This window comes from Acyrthosiphon pisum, chromosome A1 (genome assembly GCF_005508785.2).
Source record: "Acyrthosiphon pisum isolate AL4f chromosome A1, pea_aphid_22Mar2018_4r6ur, whole genome shotgun sequence".
In the NCBI taxonomy this organism is placed as follows: Eukaryota; Metazoa; Arthropoda; class Insecta; order Hemiptera; family Aphididae; genus Acyrthosiphon; species Acyrthosiphon pisum.
In genome coordinates, this window is record NC_042494.1 from 93,163,150 (window position 1) to 93,186,024 (window position 22,875).

Here is a 22,875-nt window from a genome sequence, read left to right on the forward strand (position 1 = left end):
TATTTATTATGACTTTATATTGACTTATTGGCTGTAAACTATTTATCATGGGCACAGGCACAGGCTTTAGCTTCACAACACTGATGCAATGTATAAACATATTTTAAAAGCTTGAATTTATTTATAGAAAAAATATCTAACAGCATTAACTACTTTTAACAAGCTTAAGCTTTGTAAAATATTGTACACAAATTAATAAGTTGACAATGACTGATATTGAATGAGAAACACTGGACTTTTTTTGTTGGCAGGTTGCATCAGTGTTGTTGGAGAATGAAGCCTCAGTGACAGCAACCACTAAAAAAGGGTTTACCCCACTACATTTGGCATCAAAATACGGCAACATTAAAGTCACCAAGTTGCTGTTACAAAAACAAGCTCCAGTTGATGCGCAAGGAAAGGTTCGTAATGATTTTATAATTTTATAATTAAAATATTTGTATAGGATTTTAACTTTTGAATAAGTTTTGAAAAATACATTTCAACGTATATTATAGTATATTATAATAAATTCGCACCTCTAGAACAAGACTGTCACAACTCACATAAATTTTGACTTATGACTACTTTCAAACAGTGAAAAAAAGCTCTATAAAATGCAAAAACGTTACATTCAATTTCATTTTTCATTTAGCCACTTAAAAGATGCGTCAGTATTGAATTATTTAATATTTAGATAAATTCTAGGAAGAGAGCCATATTATTTACTTTATGTCTTGATGGCAGTATACTTATTTTAATTTATCCAATTAATCCCTAAAGTCAAAATTCAAGACTGCCTCATTTCGATTTGCATTAAGTAAAAATTAATCATCGTGGTGATCATATGTTGATTGCAAAACAGAAATATTTCAAGTTTAACGGTATTGTATTTTATAATTTGTGATATTGCAGCCACAATATGAAATTGAATACTGCCGTCATATTTTAGTATATTATGGCTGTCTTAAAAACAAATTTCTGTACCTAGGTATGCATACAGCCACATCTCAAAATATGGCAGTTTTGCAGTTTTGCATTAACTTAAAAAATTTTAACTTTTATTGATAACTTTTTGGGTTTAAGAAAATATTTAATGAGATTTGAAATAGTCATATTGTAAGGTATTTAAGTGTTTAGCTTCAAACGCATAAGTAAAAAAACTCTTTAAAATATTTTTTCAAACTTCAAATCGCTTTTTCTCAAAACTATAGGTACATTTTGAGTTATGGCAGTGTTGTTCTAGAGGTGCGAATTATATCAAAAGTTGAAATATAAATTATAAATAAATACATATTTAATTGGACGTAATTAGGAAGTCATATCTATCCTTTTACGTATATATGACGTCCCTTCATTAGTGTAGTTCAATCTCGATTTATTGCTCTACTTAAAAATTTAAAGATGTTTTACAATATTTAATATCACTTTCTTTTATGATGACTAATAATTGATAAGAACTAATACCTAAGATATGGGCTGATTGACTTTATAATATAAATAGTATTAAATGCCGGATATTATTATACCTTTATACTATTTTTTTTATACCAAGAATTTTAAGTTTTTGATTAGAATATTTAGAATCATATAAATTATATAATAACATGGTTAGGACAGTAAAAATGCTTGGATTTTCTTCAACAGTATCTTTTCTGATAGGAAAGCGAATCTAGTTGGTACTTTGGGGGGTCAAAAATAAAAATAATATAAAAGTATAAAATATTTTCAGGTCTTCTATTTGAAAATAGCAATTAATAAAAAATAATTATTATATTAATTATCCCAAAAATCATATACACCTAAATATGTGGTGCTAAAATAACACCGGTCAGGTTACAAATAGCAGTTGCAAGGTGTTGAACACTCATCGTGCCTGTTACATTTAGATAAGAGCTGGTGACATATTATTATTATTCACTGAATAAGTACAAAGTCGATAAATTTGAAAAATTGATGAATGGACTTTTTGTAAATTAAGATTAAAACAAACGTAGTTTTGATTCTTCTGACTAGAAGATACTTTATGACAGAGATCCCCAAACTTTCATGTCATGAACTAATTTTATCGACTCAATATAAATCACTATCTAAAAACGATTGGACGATATTTTTTTTCGCCACATTAATTTGTTTCAACATTAAATTATTTAATCGATAATCCCTATCTTTGCGATAACTTTTAGTCTGACAGCATCGTGGTGACACTTCACTCTGTATAAGTACTTCGTGATCGTCACGGATAACGATCAATGATAAAATTAGATTCGGACATCAAAGAAACGTAATAATTGTATAAAATAGTAAATATACATAGTTAGACGGTTACACTGTATAATAGTATACTCTTATTTACAAAAACCATTTATTACTTTAGATTCTGAGTGGAACGATGAATGTATTGATCTTACAATGATGTGTGTTTTTTTTTTTATTTTTTGTGTTTGTCATCACCTCTTAGGACAGTAAAAATGCTTGGATTTTCTTCAACAGTATCTTTTCTGATAGGAAAGTGAATCTAGTTGGCACTTAGGGGGGTCAAAAGTAAAAATTTCCTAGTAGTTTTCAAAAGCAACGGGAAAAACAAAAGAAAAATTAAGGAAAAACGGGAATTTTTACGCAAAATCTGTTTTCGAAAAAATCGATTTTGGTTTTTGGTGTAACTCTAAAACAAATGACCGTAGGTACATGAAATTTTGACTGAGTGTTTATATTAGCATTTTCTTTACACCATAACATTTTCCAAATATTTTGACTTATTTTGAGCTGTTTACGGACATTTGTAGTTTCCGTTATTTATATATTTTTTTTCTATACATATCAATAACATTTTATTTGTTAGTTAAAAAAGCTTGAAAATTTAATAGAAGGTTCCTATTATATTGTTTCAAAGGCAGATGAAAAAAATTAAAAATCCGTAGTCACAATTTTTTTTTATAAGCATCAAAGTTCAAATATTGACAAAATACGTAAAAACGACGAAAATTTGCAAATTATTTTGAGTTAGAAATTCATGAAAAATTTTCTTTTTAAATCTAAGATTTTAAAATGTAATACAAGATTCCTCATAAGTTTGTCTACCTTTTTCAAAAAAAAAAAATGTCTACAAGCAAGTAAATTAAATTTTTATGAGCGTTTGACATTTATGTTTTTACAACATTTGATATTCACTCGAATTCTGATGTTACGATTTTCTTATTTTGTTGTAATTAAAATAAGAATGACTGTAGATACTTGAAAATTTCACTGAATGTTCATATTAGCATCTTCTATACACAATAAAATTTTTAAAACAATTTGACTCTTTTTGAGTTTTTTACGGATATTGTCAGTTTTCAATTTGCTTAGTTTTTTTTCTATAAATATCAATATAGTTTTATCTGTTGGGCCAAAAAGTGTAAAAATTTAATACAAGGCTCCTGATATATTGCTACAATAGTAGTTGAAAAATATTAAAAATACATAGGCACAATTGTTTTTATAAGCATTTAAAGATCAAATTATGACAAAATTTATCAAATTTAAATTTAAATAATTATTTTGTAGTTAAAAATGTATAAAATGTTCAACTTTTGTATCTAAGATTTGAAAATTTAAAACAAGATTCCACGTAAGTAATTAATTTTGTTACCAAAAAATCTAAAAAATACATTTACACAGTTTATTTTTATAGTCATTTTTGGATGAAATTACATATTAAAAACCTAGAATAACTATTTTAGTTATTATGTTGTGATTGTGTAATATTATTCTTGGGTATATTTGAAACTTCTAAAGTATACTATTATATATCTATGATAGTATCACGGTTTGTTGTTGATGTATAACGCGTTATAAGTACTTAATAGATATTGTGATATGATTAATTTGGAATTAATTATAGGTACCTATTATAGGTCAATTTTTTTTTTAATACCATAGACTATATAATATTATGTCTTATACATAGACTGACATACTGTCTCCGCTCAGAATCGTTTTTCTTATACAATGATATTATATTATTGAATTCAAATTTAACACCATCCATTACAGTGACCCACTTGTAACCTACTGTACAGCAGAGCGACATCCACTAGCCCACTATTTTTTTTTTACATTTATATAATAAATTATGAATATTTTATATGATATAAAAAATATATATTATATCTAAATACTTTAAAACATTACGAGACCTGCCAAAAATATATATGAACGCGACTCACAGTTTGGGAACCTTTGCTTTACAAATGTATTCGTATTCTTTGTAGCTTGATAAGAGATATTTTGGTGAAGATAATTAATATTATGTAACATCTATTTTACTCATTCCACGAATTGGAAGTCTGTTTGAATTTTTGAATTTCCGAATTTTCGGATATACTGAGAATATTTTATTTAAAGGTACCTAGTTTTTTTTTGTTCTATTTATGAAATCGAGAAACTTCGTTTAAGAATAAATAATTTTACTATAAATATTATAATTAAAATAAAATTAGATTTATTATTATTAGATAGGTAGTAAAATAGTAGATACTAGATACTAAATGAGTGTTTTGCGTACCCACTATACGAAAAAACAGCCCATGAATTATACTTATCGTTGATTTTGAAAAAAAAACATGATGAGTAGATTGGTGTGCCAAAAATTGTTTCAAGGACAAGTTCAAACTCTTCTATAAAACACCAAATATTTTATTTTTTTTATTCTTATAAGAGATATTTTACATGAAACAATAAATTATTTCTACTACAAAGTACAAACCAAACAAAAGTACAAGGAGCTTAAAAAAAAAAAATATTGAGGGAGAAAGTGAAGTTGAATAATGAACTATGAATACATACCTAACTAACTATTCATGTGACAATTTTTTTCTTGTGCGTATAAATCCAAAACTCTAACTAAGACTTCAAAGATGCCTATATTTAATAATAAAATAAATAAATAAATAATAATGATTAATGATAAACATTAAATTATTATAATACAATTTTTAATAATTTCATAAGGTTTATTCGTTATTCATGAACAGTTCAATACATTTGTCCGAATATATACAATATACCTACGTAATTTCACGTTGAACATGTATTTCATAAATTAAGTGATTTTACAAAATAGCAATGGTGGGCAAGTTAATGAAAATAATTAACTGTGGAAAGTTAAGTTAATTCAATTAAATTACCTTCAGTTAAGTTAAAAGTTAACAAAAAAATTAAATTTAACTAGTTAAGTTAACAGTTAAAATGGAAAATAAAATTAACTTAACTCAGTTTAAAAAAAGTTAATTTTTTTTTTAAGTCATAATATTCATAATTCATCAATTGCCCTAGTATTTTGATTTGTACGGACATTTACCAAGACGCTTAGCACTGTGCAAACATAAAACTTAAAATTATTATTATATTTCATTGTTAGCAGATTATATATAAGTTATAGGTTAACTTATAAACTTTAAACTATACTAAACTTGTTAGTCTAGAGAAGATATTAATTATTAGAAGTAGTACACATTTTACTGTAAGTCTTTTATCCTAGTTAGACTTATTATATTTAGTATCAATATAATAGTCTATTATTAAAATAAAATCAATGAATAATGATAATAGTATAATACCTACCAAAAATTGTTTCCATATTTATTTCGAAAATGTTATTTTCTAATCTCATACGTTTGCTTGTATTTATAACGAATACGGCAATATAAATTATAATTTATAAATATCTCGGACGTTTTTTTGTTTTGTCCATTGGAATTATTGTCGTATTTACCAGAAACCTGTATATGTTATTGATATAATGATTTACATTTTAAAGACTATGATATTTAGTTTTAAACCTGTTTTTAGGAATTGGAGAGTTAGATAAAACAAAAATCGGATTATTCAATACCGAGTAGATCATTAAATAATAAAATTCGTGAAAATAGCCCAGTCCATACAACGGATAGTATACTAATTATTACTCTTTAATGTAGTACCTATAGAATATAGATTATAATATAATTTGATTATTATGAATTGATGATATTATATTATTAGAAAAATAAATTACCAAAATTGAATGAATAAGTTTTGTCTCTTGGTTCCATGATAAAAAAAAATTTAATTAACTTAACTGTACAATAATGATAATTGACTTTAAAAAGTTAAGTTAAGACAATACAAAATTTAACTGAATAAGTTAATAAGTTGAAAACAAAAAAAACTAACTAGTTAAGTTAATGCCCACCATTGCAAAATAGGTATACTTACCTAGTTACTTATAAACAGTTTTATTTTAACAATATTAACATTTATAATCTCAATAAACTGTTGTACCCTAACCTAACCTATAAATTCGTATTTAAATAGTTATAATACTAATTTTTTTAAATGTTTTGCCAATTTGTACGTTTCCAATAATTTTTTCACTATACATTAAAAACCTTATAATTTAAAAAATAGAAATAATGTTTCAACTTTTTATTTTCAATCCATACAAAATGGTTAATAATGAATAGTTAGTAAATATATTATATAATATATTTGAAACAAAATATGATTTGTCAAAATCGAATGCACCTATATAAATGTACCTAGTCTTTTACCCGAGCAACAATTATTTTAATTATTAAAGAAAAATAAAGATATAATATTAAGTTAGTATGTGTTATCTTGTATTATTATAGTTTAATTATCTCCATAATTTTACCTTTAGAACGGCGTAACACCATTACACGTAGCAAGTCATTATGACAATCAAGCAGTTGCATTAATGTTACTTGACAAACAAGCATCTCCTCATGCCACAGCAAAGAATGGCCACACGCCTCTTCATATAGCGGCAAAAAAGAATCAGGTAATTTATTACGTCTTATGGTCAAAAAGTATTATAATGTTTGTATTTATAACTAAATTATCATTTATATTTATCACTGTAGAAATAATATTCTAGTTTTAATATTGAGTGTTAGTATAAGTAAGTATGTAAGTATTATAAAACTGAAAAATATGATTCATACTACATAGCCACATAGGTACTATTAAAAATATGTACTCTGACCTAATTAATTTGATGTAATTTTAAACGTAACGGTACGTTGTAAATTATGTGCAAACAAATAATTCTTAGTTATTTATTACTGTCTTACACAATATGCGAAGTATAGGTATAGTAAAAAGTAAAAATCACTGTCCTTACTTAAAATATTTTAACTAAAGGAACATAAATTTAAAAACGATTTATACATTTTAAATATTACATTATCAATATTTTCACAAAAATATGGTTACCATATTAATTTTTTGTTCACTAAAATTACAACACGCGTTCCATTTTAGTTTCTATTAAAAAAAATATATAAGTTAAATAATGCAAAAATGTAAGTTGGTAGTATACTCGTGCTGTATACATTTGTATAATTGCATGTTCACAGCACCTTTTTAACTGGGAGATCTCATCAGGTTAAGCTTATACATTTTCCAATGCTCTAACGTATTTTATATCCACGTAACAAATATTTATGTGTGAGGATAAATACACAGTTTTGTAATGATGTGGTGTGCACGGTAGTTTAACGTGGTCACTAAAACTGTTGAAATCATACTTTAAAAAAAAAATAAAAGATTTTGTGAACCTTCATTAGAGACATTTCACGACTATGTGTTATACGGTAATACATGTGGAAATGTTCGCTTAAACTGATGAGGTCTCCCTGTAAAAAAGGTGCTGCGAACATACAAGTATACCTATAGAGTATACATATATAACAATGTACTAGTCACAAGTGTACTCAAAATTTGCGTTTTTAATTGTCTTGATAATACTTTATTTTTATGATTACACAAATTAGTAGAGTTAGCCTTACGCTAAAACAATGTTTTGAAAAAGAAGGGTACTCTGTCCATGTCGAGCCCCCTCCAAAGCGGTCTATAGTTCAGCTATAATATCATTTAAATAATTCTAAAATATTTATGTAGTTTAATATTTATTCAGTAGGTATATTAGGTTGATCGTTTTCAAAATATTTTCTATGAAAATAATTAATTCAAAATCTATACTATAATATAAATGATATGTGTTTTAGATGGATATTGCAGTTACTTTATTAGACTATGGGGCAAAAGCCAACGCCGAGTCAAAAGCAGGATTTACTCCTCTTCATCTGAGTTCTCAGGAAGGTAATGTTGAGATGACTACTTTACTTTTGAACCACAACGCAGATCCTAATTATAAATCAAAGGTAATTTAATTAATACAGTGCTTGTGAAATCATGATTACCTTTTAAACGTAAAATGTATTTTACAGAACGGTTTAACACCAATGCATCTTACCGCACAAGAAGATAAACATAAAGTAGCCGTTGTGTTGGATAATTACCATGCAGATATTAATCCGGAAACTAAAGTAATAATAAATTAAAATACCTTATACCTGCAGATATTGATTAGTTAGTGATCAGCGTGATCAGCTAACCTAAAGAATGAAATACTATTTTAATATTTTAAATAAACCAACAAATAAACAGTTTTTAGATTTTGAGCGGAGCGAGGGAGCTATTGATTTTACAATGGTGTTTATTTTTTATTTTTTATTTTTATTTTTATATCCTGTATACAAAATTTCTTCCAGAAGGAGTGTTTCGATTTTAACATATAGTACCTTATCTTTTAGCAAATTGGATCAAGATGGTACTTTAGAGAGGTCATTTTTCGATTTTCTCAATAGTTATTTAATGCCACTGGAAAAACCACCGAAAAATTACGAAAAAACGCTAAAAATGGGATTTTAATTTCTAACGCTTTGTTTATCACCATAGAAACGAATAAAAAATTGTAATATTTTATATTAGTTCAACTTATAGGCATATAAATATAAAATATAAATATTTGGACTGACAACGACTCGCTCAGAATCGTTTTTCTTATACAATGATATTATATCATTGAATTCAAATTTAATACAACCATTATACAATGACCCACTTGTAATCTACTGTACAGCAGAACGACATCCACTTACCTGCTTTTTTTTGTTGATATTTAAAGAACTGACATTGTTTTTCACTTGTTTTTATAAGCTTAACATGTCGACGCGTTATTATTTTGTTAAATCATTCAATTTGGTATTTTAGTAGTTCTATACTTATATTATAAGTATAACGTTTTACTAAAGGTATTTTCATTTGAAATATTAATATATCTATTTATATAATATTAGGCTGGATTTACTCCTTTGCACGTCGCTTGTCATTTCGGTCAATTAAACATGGTTCGGTTCATAACTGCTCGTCAAGGAGTTAATATTAACGCGACTACAGCTTCTGGATATACACCACTTCACCAAGCAGCTCAGCAAGGCCATTCTACTATTGTAAGCCACTTATTGGATAAGGGAGCTGACCCAGATTTATTGACAAGTGTAAGTAAAAATATTATTTTTAATGTTTTAATAAACGTGTAGGCAATTTAATTGGTTATAACTTATAAATAATCGAAGAGTAAATTGGTATAATTAAAGAAGCATCTATCTAACGAGAGGAAAATTCTTAATTTTTGAAAAAGCTAAATTAAAAACTACAATATTATTCCAGATTTTCTTAGAGAATTATTATTAATAACCGAGTAAAATATTTGGAAACCGAATACATTTAAATAATGGCTTTAGCTGATTAAATAATGGTTTCCTTAAATATGTATAATGTATATAAATGTCATAAGCCGACTTAACAATGTAATGCTAGCTTAAGCAAAAGGTCAAAGTATGTCAAATATTTAGCTATAATATAATTAAATTCTTGTACATAACAATGTAATTTCATAAAATATATATAACGAGTAATTTACATAAATACATATTGAATTCAATAAAATATACTTATTATGTCGTTGTGGGATTAATGAGTTTTTATGGCACTATATTATACCCTCTTACGCCATTAATACGCAAGTAAATAATTTAGTGAATTCATTGGGTAAATGATTATACGCAGTATGCACTTGTGAATATTATGTACGATAATATTACGATGTTATAAAAATATAATTTTTATTTAAATACAAAATACGTAAATATACTAGATAATGAATATACCAACTTCAAAAATAATAATATAATATTTATACCATTTTATTTTCTTTTATCTATATATATACAAATGGAGCGTGAAAAATTGTCGTTACCTCATCAATCGAGAACGGCTGGTCCGATTTGGCTCAAATTTTTTTTAAGATATTCGAAATTGCTAGGAGAAGGATTTACGAAAGACAATTTTAGGAAAATTTACCAAAAAAGTAGGAAATCTGGATGTAAAAAATACAACAGTGGCGCAACAGTGTATTATATTATATTGGTTGCTATTGGTTAATTGGGCATGTTTGTTGATTTGTATTATTTTTTTTTGTCAATAGATATATGAATGAATGTTTGTGTGTAGAATAGACCTCTGAGAAGAAGACAGGCTAATTTAAAAATGGTTAAATTTGGTTTTTTTATTCATCTGATATTAGTACGGTTAGGTTAGGTTAGGATTTTGTATTAATTGACTATATTAATTCACCATAGGTGGAATACGACAAACTTGGTATAACTTTGATACTTAAGAGTTAAATCATACACTTACGTAAAAATAGCACGGGGTCCACGATCTACCGCAGGTAGATTGCTTACCTGATAATATACTGCCACGAATCAGAATTTTTATTTCGGGCAACGGAAAAGTTAAGATAAATTTTGAACACTATATACTGAATGTTAAATAACGAATTGAACAAAGTTTGAGTCATATAAGTTGGTACATTTAACGAGCAACGAAATGCAAGGGATCAGCTAGTTTTGGTATAATATTTAGGTGTATTATATTAAACAATTTGTAGAACAGGTTATACAATAAGATTATTTACCTAATATTATATTAATTAAGAACGGTATCAAAGTAGTTCCTGTATAGAAAGAACATTGGTTACTAAATTAGTTAATGAAAACAGTATTAATTAATGTAATAATGGTGTAAAATTATATCGAGTCATGAAAAGTCATACAAGCCATAAAAGAACAGTAACGCAAATTTTTACATTTCATTTTTAAACTAATTTCTAACTGTCTTGAAATTGCTATTTCAATTTTTAATATTGTGTTGTTATTTTATACAGCAAGGACAAACGGCTCTGTCAATTTCTCAGAAATTGGGCTACATAAGTGTAGTAGAGGCTTTGAAGAATGTTACAAAAGCTGTACCTTCATCAACTTCGGACGAAAAGTACAAAGTGATTTCTCCAGAAACCATGCAAGAAACATTTATGTCGGACTCAGAAGATGAAGGTGGTATGTATAAACAATAATGATGATAATAATATACAATATAAAATTAAATATATTACTAAGGGAGATTTTAACAGGTTATGTATATTTTATTAACATTCAATAACAATGTACACTATTAACAACGAAATAATTCGATTTCACCGTAGAGAAGTACTGCAAGCGATTAAAAAAAAAAAAAATGCTTTTACTTTGAGAAAAGATAAATAATATATTTATATTATATTAATGTAGCAAATATCAACCATATAAGTCTAGGAGCACAAAAATATGATTTGACATTTTGAGTTGTTTAAGAAGAAAACATTTCATATACTATATTAAATATATCAAATACGTATTTAAGCACAATTGGTTTAATTTATAATATAATATATATGTAACTATCACAAAATAAACAACGGCAACAATTAAAACACAATATCACATTATGATTCATATGAATGAATATGTAAATATATAAATATATGTATGAATAGATATAAATGGCTCTAACCTGGAGTCCTCAGGTTTTTTAACCTAGTCTAATCAAAAAAAAAAAAACCATATAACTCTTGTATTGAACTTAATCTTTTTATCGTCCTCATTAATATATCCAAATCGAAATCAAGTATTTTAATTAAATATTTTCTATGTAAATTCAAATGTTGAGATTTTAAGGATTATTATATCAAATGTGGTTATTTACATGCTAACATAGTAACATACGGTTACTAAAAAATATTGAGAAATTAAAGCCCCATATATTATCTATTGATTCTAATAAATATTGTTGAATAATATTTATGTATTTGACACTAATGTAATGTGCGCATTATTTTCCAAAGAATTTAACGAATATTATTAAATCCAAATATAATATTTAATTACTTAATATTTCCCTTGTACGTTATTATGAAGAAAGTCAATATACCTACACAACTGTTGCTATGACTTTTAGGAGATACATAAGTAGGTAGATAAAAAATATAAAAATCAAACGAACCATAAGTACTATCACAGTATCACGAATTTTAATAACTTTTTAATATAATGATATTTTACCAACCAAATATAATTTGTAGGTACCTCTTAGTCATTAAATGGAATTTTTTTCTTAATACCTAAGCATAATATAATAATATGTTACATCCATTTGTAATATAAGCGATTTTACATGTGAGTTTTGATTTGATATTTTAAATGGTTATTATAATATTTCAGAATAGGCCATAGGCGCAACTTGAGTCATGGTTTATTGGAGGGGTGGGGAACTACAGCCCCGGCCCCTGATTAAAATATAATAATATGTGTGCTGGCGAACATGCTTTGTCGTTAATACATTTTTCGCAACGAACATTTCCGCCTTCGAGCTATTAATATCAGTTTGAAATAAATTTTAAAATAGAACGACAGTACAATATATAAAATACAAATTCTATATGATATCAATAATTTATAATTTTAATGTGCCGTTTTGAATAAACAAGACTGTTCTCAATAAACAAACTTTTACGGCTTTGTAAATATAAATAAGAAAAAAAAGATTAACTATTTCTGAGGGCTTAGCCTTTTTACACTCACCCCCGTCGTTGCCCCCCTAGTTGCGCCACTGGCTGCAGCACAATACAATATTAGAAAGTGTGCGCCCGCTTCCTTATATAGTGTTGCGCGAGCGTGGTTTCACTAACAAATGCTTGTAGTATGTGATTGGGATGATGATTGGCACACAGGTGACGTTTTGCAAAGCGGAAGCGTCGAGTATGGTCTCAACACTAGAGCTCAACTAACACAAAATGTTATTGTTTCGTCACGTGAGTTTTGTAGAGTAGAAACAAAAAATAATAAACAAACAAAATTTGGACCTATGGTATATTAGTCAACATGCATGAATTAATAGCCAAGTTCAAAATTCACGATTGGCTGTCACCCAACAGCCACTAGACAGTCACGGTCCATTCGGAATATATTGAACTCGGGTCGTGGCAGAAAACGAAATCGTTTCGCGCGACCCACTACCCGGGTAACCCACGGCGTCAGTATATTGTGAATTTGTGAACAGGATTCACACATAGGCTTACCATCAGTGTGCTTCCATCATCATCATAAGCTATTATTTATATAATAATATTTAGTGCAGTTGAAAAACAAATGATAACATTAATTGCCCAGCGTATAGCTAGCTTCCGATAGCTTATTTATACGTCGAATGACCATAACATAGCATGCGAGTAGTGGTAGTGAGTAGTACCTATACCTATATACCTGCAAGGCCGCACCCATGTTATACGATTTGTTTTATCATTTTATTTTTGATACCCAGACGGTGCGTAGAACATTTTTTTCTTAGATCCGTCATAATTGATAATAATAATATGGTATTACACCGAATGGATTTAAGGGCAATTAATATTGTATGTCATTACTATATGTATTGAGCGTCGAGTGTCGACCGAGATATTATTATAATTATAATATGCATAAATGTCGATCGTTCCAGTTTTTCCGCGTAGTACTTGTAGCGCCCGTTTAAAATTAAATATGACCGGCCATCTGGTCAGTTAACTTACTGCTGTTTGGCACTTTGCCGGCCGTTTCGTCATTGGCTTTCCTCATTTCGGATTTTTCGCGCTTTGGCTTCACCAGCATCATAATAATGGATCGACTTTAGAGAGGAAAAAATTGATAAAAATAACTTTTAAGTTTTAGTTGTCGGCTGTCTGCCTATTCCGACGGTACCCATAACTAGGTCGCTGTATTCGTCTAACTTAAATTTTTCAAATTAATCATATAATAATAACAACAATTTAGAAACAATACGATAAAACAATTTTTCATCATGTGTAAACGGAGGTTTTGCTGTTGTTGCTGTTTTAAAAAACAAAAAGAAGAAGAAAAGCTTCCAGGTTAGAAAAACACGTACTTACATAACATAGAATTTTTTAGCTTTCAAAACTCATCATCGAACGAATAAAGAAAACTTTTATATAATTTCCATCTTCATAATATAAAGTCATGTTTGTATAGGCTCAACGTATAACACCCAATATTGGGCACTTAACTTTTATTAATTGTACACACAAAAACAATAGGTAGGTTAAAATGAATATAACTTTCAATCTTTATACACCCGTAAAATTAAGATGATTATTTACAATCAAACGAATAATATTTAAATACAAATCCCAATATTCGTGACAGTTTATTAACTTTTTAAAATTTAATTAATGAGCACTCATCTTTTTTGGGTTTCTGCAATCATGATTTTATCTATTTCATAGGTATTTGACATTTGTTGAAAAGGTGCTTTGGTTGTCACTGTATTGATAACTATACTTTTAATAATGTCATTACCTTTTTCCTATTCTTTAGTTATTTTAGAATAATTCTAAAATTATTGTTATCCTACCAATAACTGTGTTATCATAAGCCAAAAGTAATAAATGGAAGTTTAAGAAAAAATTATAATTCAAATTACCGATGATGATCTTCAAAATGATCAAATAATTATACATTTGTATAAATCTCATGAATTTCAATACGCAATACACGCAGAATATCAAATCGCGTTAGAACAGAACCTAAAAAAAATATTAATTTCAAACATTTTAAAAACCAATGAGATTGTGATGGATCAACTGTATTAATAATACCTAATACTATATTATAGAAGTGAATCATATTTCCGTGCATAATTAATCCCATTGTTTTCGGTAAAATAATTTAAAAATAAAATTCAGACGGTCGTTTCATCTGCTTGCTTCTTGGAAATTATTCAAATCTAATACTGTGTTGTCCGTTTTTGTTAAACAATATGAGATAATATTATTAAACAAAATATGTAATATGAAACATTCATTATTTCATGGGCAGTTAAAGCATGTATTCATTTTTAAAAGCATGTGCTTTTATAATCATCATAAATTTAACATTTTCGAAACACACTTATTTTGATTTATAGAAACGTTGGATTATTTATTTTATTTTGTATCGCGTTCTTAACCATCGCATTATATGGTAATTTAAAACTAATTTTATTGTACAGGCGAGGAGACCATGATTAACGAACAGTCGTACAGGTATTTAACGGGAGAGGAAATGAAGGGTTTCGGCGACGAATCAGCTCCCATCGATGTCACACGGGACGAAAGGTGTGACGCGAATACTGGTAAGGCAAACACGAGTGCATAATATCTTTATATATGTTGCCATATGGCTACCCACCTCTACCTACTAACTGTGTTGGATGTGCAAAAGTTGGCCACGGCACACGTGTGACACATTTTATTAAAATTATCTTGTTTACATTTTAGTGCCCCCCACATCCATCGACGAAGCCCTCAGTCCACAGACCGTCTATGACAGTTACAGCGGCCCCGTGGATAACGTCGACATTGTTAAATATCCACCTCACGTTGGGTAAGTAGACCGGAAATACATTTTATTTTCCGTACCGTTTAAGCCGGCTAACCAAAAATATCGTCAATTGTCTAACAAAATTATTTATTGTTTCAATATGCGTGCTTTCGGACAGACGTTTACAATGGAAAACGTAAGGCTTTTAATATATATACATATAATATTTACCGTGCTATGTTTTCATACCTACGTAGATTGTTATTCCAGTAGTGATGTCTTGAATGTTTATAATACAATATAATATGTCATAGATATAGTTAAGCATTTTAGTTAAATAGAACAATATATAATAATTTAGTCTTAGTCATATAGCTGGCATATTATACAATAATGTAGAAATATCCATAATAACTAAACCCGAAGAACGACTATAATATATTATAATAATATTATACAAACTGTAATACTGTATACATCGTCCGATGAATCAGTCAAAGCTTTTGTATTATTGTACCTATATAATATAGTCGTTCAAAAGGAAAAATAATTTCGCACCCTTAACGTATCATTTGGAATCATTACAGGTTTTTGGTGAGCTTCTTGGTGGACGCTCGTGGCGGAGCGATGCGCGGATGCCGGCACAGTGGCGTCCGCGTGATCGTACCTCCCCGACGAGCATCCATGCCCACGAGGGTGACTTGCCGATATTTAAGACGCGAAAAATTGGTGCACCCGCCACCACTGATGGAAGGCGAGTCGTTGGCCAGCAGAATACTCGAACTCGGTCCCGTGGGGGCCAAGTTTTTGGGGTAACTATCAAAATAATACGATAATAAGCAATAGGTATATAGTTTTATGTAATATATACCTATAGGCTATATTATAATACGGGTATTATATCAATTATGAATTATGATGGATATAAAAAAAAATCCGCGGAGCGCCCTTGGATGGTACCTACTTAACAGTTACAATATTGTCTATTGTTTGCAGGCCTGTTATGATCGAAGTACCGAATTTCGGATCACTCCGTGGATCTGAAAGAGAAATCGTCGTTCTCAGGTCGGAAAATGGTGAGACGTGGAGAGAGCATACGGTTGAAGTGACTGACGAAGTCGTCAAGGACATACTCGGAGCGAATTTCGATAAAGAAGGTACATATCTATAGTTTAAAAAAATTGAACAATATACGCGTGATAGCTATATACATTTTATAACTAGAGATATATCGATGTTATCTCGACAATACACATTTTTAAGTACTAAAAATTAAAACTTTGAGATATTGATTATTAAGACTCTTAAACTTTCGTAAAACGTGCAAGTTTTAAAATGGAACTATGGAAATTCTAACTAAGTTTAGTTGATTTAAGTCAGAAAAACGTATAAGCATTAAAAATACAATACATACATTTTATACGTCGAGTGTACCTACCTACCTACCCAGACGAATAAAAATATTGCATATCAATAATGATGGATCGTGTTCGTTTTTGCAGACCGCGACCCGTGGCATTCCGGTAACCGTCTGACGCGGATCGTGACGACGGAGTTTCCGCATTACTTTGCCATCGTGTCCAGAGTCAAGCAAGAGGTACACGCCATCGGGCCGGAAGGTGGTATGGTCTCGTCGACGGTGGTGCCACAGGTGCAGGCGGTATTCCCGCAGGGAGCGCTGACCAAGCGCATTAAAGTCGGCCTACAGGTAAACTTGTTTAAACCGCGAAGAAATGTGGCCAGCACGTGCCTAAAGAAAATCTCCGTTAACCATGTGCCAAAAAAAAAACGGTTCTCGTTAATGTGGTAAACGCACCCCTGACACGATATCATATTTTGGTGGCGGTGGTGGTTGTGTCTCGACTTGAAAAAAAAAATGAAAAACGAGCAATTTACAAAATAAGACTTGACATTTTTTTTTTTACCCAACGCTTCAAACACACTCACACATTGCGCATAACACATTAAAAAAAAAAAAAAAAAACATTGCGATTTCTTGATGTTATTTTTTTTTTTATTATTATTATTTTTTATTTTTTAATTTAATAATATTTTTGATTTAAGGATACCATACACATTTCAAACGTTTCTAGTCACTAACTATAATATTACTATTATATCCACATCGATATTCGATAACGAATCTAGTCTTCCTCCCTAGTCGATCTCGTTTATCTCGTTATACTTTTACTAATTTTCCAAGTATTTAACGTTATTTACTATACTATTTATAATCCAAATTCGATAGAACACGAACCATACTTATTACAATCGAATTATTAAAGTAGATTATATATATATATAATATATTCATTCTATTATCATTAATGAATATCGATTTTTTTTTTAAAACTAATATATTATTTTAATAAATAAAAAAAAAAAATCAATATTTTACTATTTATTCTAAGAACGATTTTATGTTCTATAAGTGTTTGTTCTTGAAATATTTAAATTCTATACAATAAAGTTCAGTTTTTGACGGCACAGTTGGTTTATTGCCAAGAGCTTCATTACATTTTAACGCGGCTGAAGAGTATATTGTACAGTTACTAAACATCCTATTTGTGTACTCATAATATTATGAAATATTTTTTTTTCATCAAAATTGTAAATGTATTTTTTTAAATTAAGTTATAGCTTATAATATCATTTCACTCACACAGATATTGTATACGAATAGCACGATTTTATTATTATTATTTTAATGTTTTATTTATCATTTGAAAAAAAAAAATATTTAATTTTAAATGCCCAATAAATATAGTATAAATAATTTTTTTATCAAACTAACATGTTTTTGTCATTTCAATTTGTTTGGAGCTCAGATAGTTTTATTTTTACATAAAGAAAAATTTATATTTACATTATTTTCAAACATAATGTACTACATAATCGTCATGTACGTGAAATGTCACCAGTAGACTCATTTCATGAGTATATTTTAATTTCAGTACATTTAAAATTGTTTTGTGTTGGATAAAACTATTCGAGTTCAAACCTCATAATCTTAGCTCAGTCCTTTTGTCTTGTTAATCATTCCAACTAACCGAATATTATATGAAAATACGAAATTATATAATTATAATGTCTATAGATAATATATTATAGTAAAGTAACTAATCGCTATAATCAAAAAGCTACTATTTATTGGGCCATCATTTTGTTTTAGTTTTTTTATAGTTTTTTTTTTTAAATTTTTTAAAACATTTTTGTTTTTACCTAGTGCGTGTAATCTTTTACATCCGATTTTTTTAATTTTTTTTTATTATTGTTTTGCTTTACCGTCATAATAATATAATATTCTGCTTTTGGACACACCGCTTGTGAACACGATTTGCTAACTCACGAAAACGACCGACCACACCTATACCGACTACACTGCGACGAGCTCGCGCGGGCACACGTCCATCACCACCCAGGCGCTAGCTGACGTTATGTTTGTTGACATCACGAACTGCAGTTGTACCTACGACATATTATTGTTATACCTATACGTTTATCATTTTATTTATTTATTTGATTATTATTTTTTTATGTTTTGTGATGGCCCTCGGTATAAAACAGTACCCACATAATATTGTTACATACTACGATATTATAGTGCTGCTGTATGTAGTAGCTATTTACTATGGCGCAGATTGTCTGTAAATATTGAAAACCAATGATTGAACACCGAGCAAAACGTATATTGACTCATCACGATCTCCGATCTCATATAGGAATCCCAGAGAAAATATAAATTGTGGTCATTTTTATTAAGTTTTTAATTAACTAATACTACAATTTTCTTCTATAACATAATATACCAAGTAGGCAATAATATTTGAAATCATATTTATGGTTTCTTTCCTATTTAATAGTTATAAAAACATAATATATAATAGTTAGAGACTTAGAGTATATAATATTTAAATTGTTTTCTAGATAACTTACCTCGTAAAAATATTAGAATCACAATATATTTAATAAAATATAATTCACCGTTTAACCCTTAACACAATATTTTAATACCAGCTGTCTTCACTACAGCATCGTAAGTAAGTGTAAATTAGTTGTTTTTAATTTACAATATCTTCAGTAACACATGACAACAAAATTATAGTAATATAATACTGTTGTCATATTTTCAAGTCAAATATATTAACTCTATATCGATCGACAAGTGTTAAAATAACAATTTTTTCTTAAGCGTTGGTACCTATATGTAAAGCATAAACTATTAAAAAATCAGGCCTGCAGTGATTACGAATTGCGCCCGGACATTCAATTTCGGTAAATCCACCTGGGTCTGTACAGTGAAACTTCCATATTATATATTACTACGAACTAGTACTAAGTCTTATGGGCAACGAACAATTTTTTTAGAGAAATTCTTTAAATAGAATTGAATAATTGGGTTTAGCTCTCAAAAATATTTCGTTAAGCAGAACATTTTGTCAAATGGAAGTCGGTCGTGTGGATGTTTCACCGTGTGTACCCCAGAGACAGTGGATTGACCCATTTCAGATGGATATTTTTGCTCGTTTATAACAATTTATTATAAAACACAAATTAACAAGCGGTCGGACCGATAAGAACAGGAGATCATTAGCGATTAGACCGATAAGACAAAAGACAATAGTTATCGATCGGACTGATAAAATACGAACGGGCGAATATAATGCGCTCGAACAGCGTCGACGGCTTCGGAAAACGTACGGCAGACTTGGATATTTTTAAGTATTCCAAATACGTTTCAAATACTTTTTGTTAAAAGTATTCAATACCGTATTTTGAATACTTCTTACAAGTACTCCGAGTACAGTATTCGGAATACTTTTTTTCTTATATAGGTATTCTCTTATACATTACTAATTATTACTTATTAATTATATTAATTTGAATATAATTTATAACCATTGGCGCAAATAGGGGGGGGCTTGTGTCGGTCAAGTCCCCCCAGTTCAAAATCTAGTAATAAGTAGGTACTATTTTTTATATTCTGTGGTACTAAGCAATATTAGCCTATGGGGAGGGGGAAAGTCCCCCAAAAAATTTAGTCAATTGGCGCCTGTGCTTATAACTAATAGTTTGCCAGATAGGTGTGTACTATCGAGATTATAATAATGTTCATTTTTAAACACAGAATTGAAAAAATAATATTTTCGCTATTGAAATCTAAATCTATAAAAAAAAGTATTCGAAAAATATTTGGAATACTTTTTGTGAAGTATTCCGAATACTTAAGAATATGATTATCATAAAGTATTCGAATACATATTCTGAATACTTTTTTTTAAGTACTCGGAATATGTATTTGAAATACTTTTTAAAAGTATTTTACCCAAGTCTGACGCACGGTCAGTATTTTTACGCGTGCCCGCGGTGATGTCCGACGACGGTCAGCGACCGACGCTCTAATATTAGCAACATTTATCCATGAAATAACCCCATACGGTCAAACTGTACACGCCGCGCAGTTGTGCTTTTGTCAAGTCCTAAGAATCGCGTTACGAGCAGTATTATAATATTATATAGTCTTGCACGTGCCATCCTCAGTACACGTACGTACCGGGATGACGACACATGTGCAGTGGGGCGAGGTCGATCTCGAATCCCACTCGACACGTGTTTTAATTTTGTTTTTTATAGCAGACGCGTGTCGCTGCGGAAGCGGGAAAACGATTTTATGGATTCCGCAGAGCGGAACGGTGAACGGTAGAGTTGATTTTACAACGATGTTTGTTTTTATATATATATTTTTTTCATATCGTGTGAGAACATGTGCTTTGTTTCTGACAGAAAAAATGCTCCGGTCGTCGACTTCGAGGCGGGTTTGTCTAGTAGCGAATTGGATCTAGTTTGAACATTGCGTGGGTCAAGAGTAGAAATTTCTCAAAGTACTCATTAAAATATAATCGAGAAAAACAAAAAACCATCAGGTATAGGTAGCCACTGTGCTGTAAAGTTGTAGGTGTCGAATGACGTACCTCGTCATTGAGTTGACATCGTGATGGATGTGTTAAATTTGAAGTCGATGATAAATTATTGTTTACGACGGAAAATGAGTTCTGAGCCAAAACGGTCCATCTTTTGGGTATAACCTAGGTTACCAAACAATTATTTTAACAAAAATATTATCAAATTAACTCTTGAACATTTTAGCAATTAATGTTGGTATTTTTTTTCTCAATCGTTTAAAAAATTTCCGAAAATTTTCGATTTTGACCTTCTTACAGTACTAGATCCAATTTTCTACAGGAATGCTTCATCGAAGTTGATGGTCAGATCATTTTTTCTAATATAGAAAAAGTGTCTCCAAAAAAAATATATAAAAAACACACATGTGTGATTGAAAAATGAATAAATTCTTCGCACCGCTCAAAGTCTTACGCGAACATTTATCAAAATATTAAAATTGTTGTTAAAATATTTTGTAATCAAGGTTACCGTTCCGTCTCCGCTCAGAATCGATTTCCGTATTGGCGTAGATATAAAATATCATTGAATTCAAATTTAACGACGTCCATTTTACCACAGTTACCCAATCGATAACGAGGTACACTCGACTTGGCTCACCTACTTGCACGATTTTTTTCACATCTTCCACAGGATCGAACACCTGGCGCCACTCCCCTCCCCCCTGCAGATTCTAATAATATTATGCGAACAGATTTTTTTCGGCGCGTCAAAAGTAACAAAATAAAAAACCTGCATGGCCTGCAGACTGGAGTATATATAGTAAAGGTACCAACGTCATAATATTATAATAATAATAACCGTCCGCCGTCGTAGGCGCTTAATGCAGCAATATAATAAAATATCACTGTATAGGTAAATATAGGTAATATATTATAGACGTATAGTTAACAAAATTATTATGATTTTTTTACGCGTTCCTTTGCTGCTAACGCGTTTTGACCACAGCAGAGGATTCGTAAGCACTACGCAGGTACATACCTATGTGAAAACGGTAGGTATAATATACAACATAATATGTTACATAACATCGTACACGATACGGCGTAATAACTGTAATATCATATCATAACGATGACACAAGTACGTATAACGTCGCGTGCACCACGCACGGGTGACCGTGATGAGGGAATATTATTATTAAAGACGTAATTGTTTCAGTAGTTTTGATCAGAAGGATCGCGCGAGGTGACTGCCACGGTGTACTGCGCGACGCCGTTAAAAAAAATTTAATTAATATCAAAAAATAAATAGGTACCTACGCACAACTACGCTATTTAAACTATATAACATGACCACCGGGTAAGCGAAATAA

At 29.5% G+C, this 22,875-nt stretch overlaps 1 protein-coding gene across 3 annotated transcripts in view; it reads left to right on the forward strand.

Annotated features, from left to right (window-relative positions):
* Positions 1 to 22,875, forward strand: part of LOC100167995 (ankyrin-3) — a 44,892-nt gene that overhangs the window by 17,001 nt on the left and 5,016 nt on the right. The window contains exons 11-23 of one of the 3 annotated variants that reach the window (XM_029487809.1): positions 252 to 401; positions 6,662 to 6,802; positions 8,031 to 8,186; positions 8,253 to 8,351; positions 9,165 to 9,365; positions 11,096 to 11,267; positions 12,977 to 13,057; positions 15,289 to 15,411; positions 15,557 to 15,662; positions 15,778 to 15,795; positions 16,187 to 16,411; positions 16,596 to 16,756; positions 17,102 to 17,307. In XM_029487809.1, coding sequence (XP_029343669.1) covers positions 252 to 401; positions 6,662 to 6,802; positions 8,031 to 8,186; positions 8,253 to 8,351; positions 9,165 to 9,365; positions 11,096 to 11,267; positions 12,977 to 13,057; positions 15,289 to 15,411; positions 15,557 to 15,662; positions 15,778 to 15,795; positions 16,187 to 16,411; positions 16,596 to 16,756; positions 17,102 to 17,307 — 1,839 coding nt within the window. Of the gene's footprint in view, positions 1 to 251; positions 402 to 6,661; positions 6,803 to 8,030; positions 8,187 to 8,252; positions 8,352 to 9,164; positions 9,366 to 11,095; positions 11,268 to 12,976; positions 13,058 to 15,288; positions 15,412 to 15,556; positions 15,663 to 15,777; positions 15,796 to 16,186; positions 16,412 to 16,595; positions 16,757 to 17,101; positions 17,493 to 22,875 lie in introns of those variants that run through there. The other 2 variants (XM_029487810.1, XM_008181791.3) reach the window with 2 other exon arrangements.